Source organism: Convolutriloba macropyga, chromosome 7, assembly GCF_964194025.1.
Source record: "Convolutriloba macropyga chromosome 7, txConMacr16.3, whole genome shotgun sequence".
Taxonomy (NCBI): domain Eukaryota; kingdom Metazoa; phylum Xenacoelomorpha; order Acoela; family Convolutidae; genus Convolutriloba; species Convolutriloba macropyga.
In genome coordinates, this window is record NC_134474.1 from 1,943,449 (window position 1) to 1,952,692 (window position 9,244).

At 36.0% G+C, this 9,244-nt stretch overlaps 2 protein-coding genes across 2 annotated transcripts; both read right to left on the reverse strand.

Moving 5' to 3' along the window:
* Positions 1 to 2,392: 2,392 nt before the first annotated feature.
* On the reverse strand, positions 2,393 to 5,487 carry LOC142342396 (sialin-like). Its single transcript, XM_075393712.1, has 2 exons — positions 4,731 to 5,487; positions 2,393 to 3,702 (listed from the first exon to the last, which is right to left on the reverse strand). Exons 1-2 carry the CDS (start codon positions 5,034 to 5,036, stop codon positions 3,349 to 3,351), a joined length of 660 nt encoding a protein of 219 aa, XP_075249827.1. The 5' UTR covers positions 5,037 to 5,487; the 3' UTR covers positions 2,393 to 3,348.
* LOC142342395 (sialin-like) lies at positions 2,458 to 3,051 on the reverse strand. The gene has a single exon (XM_075393711.1). The coding sequence runs from the start codon at positions 3,049 to 3,051 to the stop codon at positions 2,458 to 2,460; it is 594 nt and encodes a 197-aa protein (XP_075249826.1).
* Positions 5,488 to 9,244: the final 3,757 nt, after the last annotated feature.

Here is a 9,244-nt window from a genome sequence, read left to right on the forward strand (position 1 = left end):
AAAATCTATATTCTGAGCAAAAATCGTAATTTGAAAAAGACTTATTGAATCTATTATACTTACCCGCGTCTTGCTATCACAGTTGCGTCATGTGTATTATTATTGAAATCCTCTTATGTCAACGATTCTTTTTTTCAATTTATCATAATTTTTAGAAGCATTTACTAAGTTCATGAAATATCAAATCAAATAATTGCGTTTTTCCCTAATTTATATGCCAAAAAAATCGGATTGTATGCTTTTGGGTAATTGCTGTGGATGGTGAAAAACACAACCCGATGTCAAATAGAACAAAGTTCATACCAACAAGGCTGGAAATCAGTTCTCGCCAAAAATGTTGGATCTAGCAATTATAACAGATGTCTACAGACATATGAAAACTCAACACTGCACCAAAATAAAATTTTAAATTGGAAGGAGTTAACATCCTTGCCAAAAACTATTACGTCAACTAAGCAAGTGAAATTGCGAAAAAATTTATCGGTAACCCCTGGACATTTCTTAGACTGCGTATTATGAGAGATAATGTGGAAACATCCAACATTGTCAAAATGTTGGAAACAGTTGAGAACACGACCTTTTCCACTACTTTGAGGGTTACCTTGTTAACTGATCTGGTCGAGATTGAGATCGTTTATAGTCAGGACACTCAAGGGCTAATTTTTTGCCATTCTTCGGGAAAGTAATGTTTTTTTTTTACAAATCAAGACCAGGTAATATGACATAGCTAGGAGGCACACCAGCAGTTCCTGAGATACAACCGATGTCCGTGGCGTCTCCAGAAATGCGGAAAGATAAAAAGATAACCTTTCGAGAACCGATAGGAACCGTAACTCAATTTGGGAATTGAATAATAAAAGTAGAAAATTTGTTACTTCGTCTGCTTGAACGTTTTCTACGTGACAGTGAAAACAATACTGTTGTTTGCCGAAGTACGGGGAATCTTGTCTCAAAAGTACTCAACTCTGCTTCCAATGAAACAAAATACGTCAAGGGTATATATATATATATATATATATATATATATATATATATATATAGTAATACGCCAATAGTAATATATATATATATATATATATATATATGTATATATGTTTGTATGTATGTATTTATGTATATATATATATATATATATATATATATATAAAAATTGTTCAAAATTTCTTAAGAGAACATACGTTGCAGTCTGCCTGGTGAAAAACTCATCAAGAGACTTAGAAGTTTATCATATCCAACACCATTCATATTCGTTGCGCCATTTAAGACAGGAAAACTATCATATAAATGAGCCTCAGGGTTTTTGCTGTGCTTAAAATGTACTTTCGCAAAAAATTGGAATCAACTAATTGCTCAAACAAAAAATTTTATCAGCAACTTTTCATCCAATGAAGAGAGATATAAAAAACCGATGGAACCAGGTTGAAAACATTTGTTTAGTAAACTTCGAGTCATAACAATTATAAAATTAATTTTACAAATTAAGACAATTTAGCATCTGTTTTGTGATTTTAAAATATAACCTTTTCCAAATTCGACGCCAGGTTTTGATTTGACACTAACCGTTGTCAGATCCGTTCCTTGTTTAACAAAATCGGAAACAAAAACCTCTCCGCTTGTTTGCCAATTTTATGTCACTTAACAATTTGAATAGAAAGCAGAAACACTTCAGACCCACAGTGAGCTATGGTCAGACTATCCAGAACGAAATGAGTTCTGATCAGAGTTTCGAGCCCAAAATGACCTTAAAATGACCGTACACATACCATGGTCCAGGCAATAGTGCGCTGATGAACAGACTCAAATTCAGACCAAATTCCAGACTAATAGCAAATTTGATCCGACTTGTCAGATCGAAAGAAGCTCTGATGAGACTCAACCTGAACTAATATAACCCCGGTTGAAATTACCGCAGAAAAATACTCATTCCGTTTTTTTAGCTTTTTTTCTAGACAAGATTGCTTTTTTAATCGATTTTTAAAGACAATGACGGTTCTTGAACGATTTTTATACGTAAGAAATGTTTTAACCATTTTTTTTACAAGACGCTTTGTTGGCCGTTTTTGAAACCGTTTTTAGCAGAGTAGTTGTTTTTTTTTCTGTATAATCTAGTGAATAGGGGTTCTCATGGGGCTTGCTCAAGTTCAAGTTGGAAATCCTAGCGTGACCGAAACGGTCTCTGATTACACTCAAGTGCGTTCGAATCCGCCTCTGATCAAACCTTCCAGACCTAAGTGACCTCTGACCAGACCCAAACCAGACTATGGTCCAGTCTACTGTGCGCTGTAGCCACGGTCCAGACCCTTTAACTTCGATCTGGGAACACACGGGTGGTGATCATAACTCAATATGGATCTGGACCTCAACTTGGGTGGTGGAGCATTGTATATAGAAGTAAATTATAGGGTTAGTTGATTCTATTTTCCGGTTAACTTATTGATGAAGTGTCCCAAAAATTGCTCAATTCTCGCTATTTGAACTTCCATTTTGTATGGTTTCACTGAATTTAGGGTTTCCCCATGAATGTACTTCGCCAGAGGCTAAAAACATGAACAAAATCCCACCCAAAGCTGAAATGATGCCAATGACATAGAAGCTGTACAGCCACAACTCCTGGCTGTGAACGTTAGAATCTGTGATTCTTCCGACAATTTCTGGAGCCAGAATTCCGGCGGTTGAACCAATAGTGTTCGTAATACCAAAAGTGATTCCGGCAAAGTAGGGTGCTATGTCCTGGATGTTGCAATAAGCACCCGGGTATCGAAACCCGTAGAAAAACATGGCCGCCGATACCGAAATAATCACTAGGGTCGCATTACAATCAACGTAACCTGCCAAAACTAGAAAAATAGCAGAACCAAATGAAGCTATGAGCTGGTTTAATTTCCGGATAAATGTTGTTGTGACGTACTTTCTGCTTAACAGGAAATCTGTGAGTCGAGACGTGGTAAGAATTGCGAGAAATGTTAGGAGCCACGGCAGAGAATTGTAAAGTCCGTTTTCATTGACATTTAAATTGAGCACGTTTGCTAAATAAAGAGACAAGCAAGTCATTAGTGCATATTCTACAACATTAATCGTTGTCTCGGCTATTATTATTGCAAAAAAAGGAAAGCTTTTGAACAATTGTTTCCACGGTATAATTACATCACTGTTGTAATTGGTTTGGAAATTGATTGAACAGGTAATGTACGTTTTCTCGTTCTCTGTTATTTTGGGATGATTTTCGGGAGAATCGGATGCAATCCTCATCCAGAAAAAGAACCAAATTATTCCCAGAAACCCATAGAAAAAGAAAGCCAGAGGCCAACCCTCTAGCAAATCGATGGTACAGATAAACCCAACGATAGGTTAAGCCAGCATCATTCCAATAGACACACCAGAAATCACAAAGCTAGAAAAAAAGCTCCGCTCACATTCTGGTGCCCAACGGCCCGCTAAATATTGGAATGTTGGCAACGTAATGCCCTCAGTCGCGCCCTCAAGTGCTCGAAAAACATAGAGCAGCTGCACTCCTCCAAAATAGGCAACAAATGGGTTCAATGCAAGCAAAAGTGCACGAATGAGAATTGCCCATCCGAACAGATTTTTGCCGTTGTTTTTCGAAGCAATATATCCTCCGGGTAATTGGGTAAGAGCATAGCCGTAGAAAAAAGCGGAGAGCAGATTTGCTTGTTGGGAAATGGTCCAGTCAAACTTTCCCACCTAATAGGAACTTTTTCTATCAGTCGTTTAATTGAAAAATCAATTAGGAATCGAATTGCTCCAGATGTGTGATCGTTTATAATGTATTGACAAAATATCAAGGTATTTTCCCAGATGTTCTATAATAATAATAACGAATTCAAATCAAACAAGGTTTCCACCATCTTGTTTTCGCCACATTTAGGGGAGGTTCAAATTCGATTTAGGTTTTCTAATGGATCCCATCCAGAAAGATAGCAGTAATATTTGAATTTAGATATTGCTTGTGCCTCAAAATTTTTGTCATTTCTGTTTGGAATGTTTTGGGATTCATCAGAGGTGGACAAGAAAGACTGTAGGGGAATGAAAGAGCATTGTTATACTTAGCTACGCGAACGAAAAAGTTTTCCTGGCACAGCTTCTGTCTCATCTCTCTAGCGACTCATCATGAATATACATGATGGACAGCGTACTCTCTTGAGTCGTCATTGATAGCTTTTGCTAGCAATTCCTTTTTAATGAGAAAAAAAACCGTCACTGAATTTGAATGTTATCGAAATCATTGAGCCATAATTTATTTGTCCAGGGTTTTTGTTGAGTTGTTCCGTAAAACTATTCTTATATTTGGTTTTTTGCTTTGCAGCTTCTAAGATCTAGATAACATTTGCGCGAAAAACATTTGGGCATTGGAATTGAGAAGACAATTTTTGTCAAAAATTCCTGTGATTCAAGTCAAAAATTCTTTTCCTTAAAAAGTTATGATCATCCGTAATATCAGGTGTTTCAGACGTACCTCTTGGAGATAATTTTTCGATAAAAGCAAAAATTGATTTACTTTCTTCTTTAGCTCATTTATAAAACAAATCGAACAAATTTGAATTTTTTTGTTTGTTTCGTAGATTAGAGACTTAACAGACTTGTTGCACTTTGATGGGGATTATACTCACCATTTCTTGATATAGACATGGGAAATCAAACATAAAACCAAATGCCCAGAAAAACAAAAGTTTGCTTTGGACAGCAACCAATTTTGAAATTAAGCTTATTCAATTTAAAAATATTGAAAAAGATCCCTCTTGGCTCATCTTTTCCAGGGAAGAATTGCTGTTCTGGGGCAGAGGACAGTTTTGGCTGTGAGAGTCGTCTTGTGTTCTGTGTTCCACGACCATATCCACAATTGCAATGCTCAAAGTAACTCTCATTGAAAAGAGCAAAGCAAAGCCGAGGAATGCAAGGAGTCCAATTCTGTATCTTATCGAGAATAACTTTCCTTCACTCGTTCGATGATAATCGATGCCATCATTTTTGAGAATATTTCTTCTCTCGTCATTTTGTGAGCTCAAACTTCTCACCATTTTTGAATCAGTCAAATTACATGTCTTGGATCACTAATCTATCAAAGTTCTGATTGTGTCACATTTCAGACTTGGCATCGCTTGAACCAACTCTTAAAACTTGATTCATGTCCTGAACACAGTTTTTAGTGTTGTTGTTCTTTCATTTTTTAATCAATGAAAAAGGCCGCCATTTTCCTTGGTTTATTGCCTTCAAAAAGTGATAAATTCTCCAAAGTGATAAAGCCCACAAAAGCGAGAGCACTTCCACAAAGCTCACTTGACAGAGAATGAGAAGTATTCGAAAAACATAAACTGGAGTGATAAAATTAACCAGAGCGGCTGAAAGCTAAAAGAGAGCCAAGTCCCAGAGATCAAATAAAATCTCTTATTCGATATCATAGAAGCTGGAGTTTGATAATTTGTTTGAAAATCACTTGGTATTTTAAAGCCATCCAATATGAATACGATCGAAAAATGAACCAAATGATGACCTTTTTAGCACCGCACAAATAACTTTTAATTCTACTGCATATACGCTTTTTCTTCGATGCTCTTCAAATGTTCAAACTATCAAATATGACTTTTATCATTTATGTAAAATGGATTAACCAAACATATAACAACAGCACCTAAATGGTTGGCCTAAAGGATAACCTGAAAATATATGACAAGTTTCAAATTGATCTTGATATACGTGTATAAAGCAACGCAAACGCAGGTTTTCAGTGCCCCCTAGTCGAGACTTGGAAATATTAAAAGACCGACCGCGACAGATTTAAGGTATGAAAAGACTGTTCTCGGCAGATATTGGGTATGAAAAGAATTTGTCTGGACCTAATGTGATGCCCAGGACTTTGGCTGGAACTAAAACAACCGTCCCAGAATTTTGCTGGAACTAAAACATACGTCCGGGAATTTGGCTGGACAATAAAGGTGTTCTGGAGATTTGCTCGACAATAAAACATGTTCTGGAATTACTCTCGCGACCATTATAATGACTTGTTTTCATTTTCCTTCAAAGTTAAGGACATGTAGCGCAATTGATTAAGCATTGGGGAAGATTGGAGAAGGTCACGAGATCGAACCCAGAAGTCGCGGAACTTTTTAGTTTGCTTCATTTTTGCATGTGAAAAGAATTTGGCTGGACTTATGGAAAGAATTAGCCTCGAATTTAACTAGGGTCCTCGACCGTGTAATTTAATTCAATATTTCCCCCCTCCCTCCCCCCCCACCTGGAGTTAATAGGTCTTTTGATAAATTCCACGTCTCGACTAGGGCCGCCTTAAAACATTATGCCCCTAGCATTTTGTTTGCCCTTATCAGTGTTTTTTTTCAGCAATTACTTTGTGCCCAGAGCCTAGAAAAAATACAATTGTAATTATTATTCAGTGTGAATCTTGTTTACTATCATATCTCAAGATGATTTGTCTATACCCCACCCCCTTATGTTATATTTAGGGTAATTTATGTCGGGGGATATACCTTTTATTACAACTAATCTGGGGAATAGGTGTAATGGGAAATCCCAGGATCATTTATAAAAATTCACTTCCACTTAGATCTATCTTAAACCTGAAATATGTTTCAATGTCGCATATACAGATGCTAAGCCCCATTCTTCTTTATTCGGAGCTTCTTGTGAGCAACTCTTTTGTGCTTTCCAAAGATGATGGGAATTTGACTCACAATATTGGGAAAATGTTCAAACCGGATTCAAAATCTTGCGCGAACACCACCCCTTTCTTGGTGCCTCTTTTAAACATTTTGCTGGTGTTTATCATTATATAAACAGTTTTTAGTCGTCATGGATAATAGTCGTATAACAGTCTTGTCTCTAATCGTCAAAGAAGTTATAGAGGCTCATGCAAAAGCTAGCGCACTGCCGAGCAGAAATTTTCTGAAGAGAAAAACTTGCAAGACGTCTTGCAAGTGAATCGAAAAACTTGCAAGGCATCCTGCAAGTGAATCGAAAAGCTTGCAAGACATCTTGCTAGAGTCTTGGTATCGGCATGAATTCACTTGCAAGATTGCCTTTTTTATTCATCGACCACTAAAGTGTCCAGACCGAAGATGAATATCAACCTCCCTGACAGGGATCTTCAATAATCTTCTTTATAACTACCGTTAAAATAAGACAAAAATATCCAATCAATTTACACGCTACATTCAGTAATATAAGCATGATAGTTATGTGCTATTAGAAAACTGTGCTACTGTGCTATTAAAAACTGAGTCAGAGTGCGTGAAGCACAAACTTGACTGCCGCAAAGTCCACTATATCAAGTGAACGAAATACTAAGCAATTTTGAATAGCTACTATTTTATGAACACGAACTGAAACTGAGATTGCCATCGTGACTTGATGAAACTACATCCCATTGAGAACACCAAAACAGTGTTGATACCACTGCCGACATCATTATCTCTATCCAAAAGGTAACTAGAGATCATATGTCTACAAGTAAGAATCGAACGTGCACGCTGAGCTGCCAACAATAAATGGCTTGTGATAAATGCTGCAAACAACTTTTGTTATTTTTTGCATAAAATCAAATTTCTCAACTCAATGACAAAATCTCTCAACTTAGGAAATCTTGAGACATTTTTGAAATTTTATAAGCTTCTTAAAATATCTGAAATTTTGCATAAATATTGGCTGGGAGTTAAGTTCAACCTCACGATCTAAGTCCTATTAGTTTCGTCTTTGCGTTACAAAGATACTTAGAGAAATGCAACTGTTTTATTGTCAATTTTGATCCCCCGCTTATTCATATTAAGTTTATCTAAACTCAAATTTTCAATTAGCTATATTTAGCAGTAGTATATACCAGAAAAGGGTTGTGATTGAACTGTGAAGTGATGCACGTCATCTCGCTTGTTAAATTTGTCGCTTAGTTTTTCTTGTTCAAATTAATAGTATAAACGGGATGCCCGAGAGGCCTCTAATCTATTACAATCATAAATAAACCAATTTGTTTTGTTTTTTAGGAAAATATTAAGAAGTGTCGAATCCAATTTCGTCTCATTTAACTAATTTCTCTCAGTTTTATCCCAAACACAACGTGTACCCATTTAACATTTGTCCTCTTATCTGATATAATTAAAATAATTCAGAATTAATTTTACTATTTCAACTCCTAGCTTCACCTCTTATATCATTAATTTAGTTTGTTTCAACCCGATCTAGTTTAAGCCAATAAATATTGATTTTAGTGCTAACACCCCTCCCTCCAGCCACTACTACTATTACATACACACCTATAACACATCATAATCTTTCACTAGTATCTTTCTCAGGCAACTAAACAATATGTTGCTCTATTCGGAATTCTGTAAAAAAACAAGTCCTTTTTTATTTGAAACTAGACCTTCAGCTGCTGCTGCAAAACCTAGTTAGGATGAAAGGCAACAATTATTATAGGTTTACTTTTAACTGTTACAGAACCCGAATGGCTTGAAGTGAGGTAAAATGGGCCGCAGTGTACAACAATAGGAAAGTCATTTTAGATAGGCTACAATTTGAGGATACATTTAGGCAAGAAGACAAATTATTAAAGAAGTACCTGCAAATATTAAAAACCAATGTGGATCGAAGTGTAAATCTTCCTTTAATTAACCTTTCTCTTTGCAAGTTTTTTTTACCCTGCTGTTTCATATTGTTGCTATGCGTTGCTTTCAGACACAGAATTTGAGAAAGATTGTAAGAATCCTAAAGCATCTTTTTCAAGATCTTAAGTCAACGCCTATGTTTTCCAAGTTCCTGCAAGTCGCCAACATCAATCGCGTTATCTTGGAGAAATATGACATGAATTTTCTGAATAAAATTTAGAAACTGCTTTCTGGTTTTGAAAAGCTTATCAATCTTCTCAATATACGTTTTTGGCCGGATTATAACTATTCCAGTTTGGTTGGTTATGAAGAAATTTAAACATTGTTTATCAAGGACAAATCCGATAAAGTTGTTCGAATTAAACTTCAATATCAAACAAACAAACAACCGCGTATTACTTGCAGCCGTTGGGTTTGTTTCAACATTTCATCTTTGCAAAAAAATAGGTGAGAACAAAATTATCCTACAATTGGATTGGGTTTCGGGACTAACTGTTTTTCAGAATGAAACCTAGATTTTTTAATAAAAAGTTACCTCTACTTCTGAAAATCGTGACTGATTTGCTTCTATATCATCAAATATTCTACGAAGAGAGGAAAACAGTTCAATTGGAGAC

Coding starts and splice junctions, on each gene's coding strand:
- LOC142342396 (XM_075393712.1), bottom strand. CDS start 5,036: ATGGTGAGAAGTTTGAGCTCACAAAATGACGAGAGAAGAAATATTCTC. Junction 3,703..4,730: donor CTTTTTCAATATTTTTAAAT/TGAATAAGCTTA, acceptor AGTTCCTATTAG/GTGGGAAAGTTTGACTGGAC.
- LOC142342395 (XM_075393711.1), bottom strand. CDS start 3,051: ATGACTTGCTTGTCTCTTTATTTAGCAAACGTGCTCAATTTAAATGTC.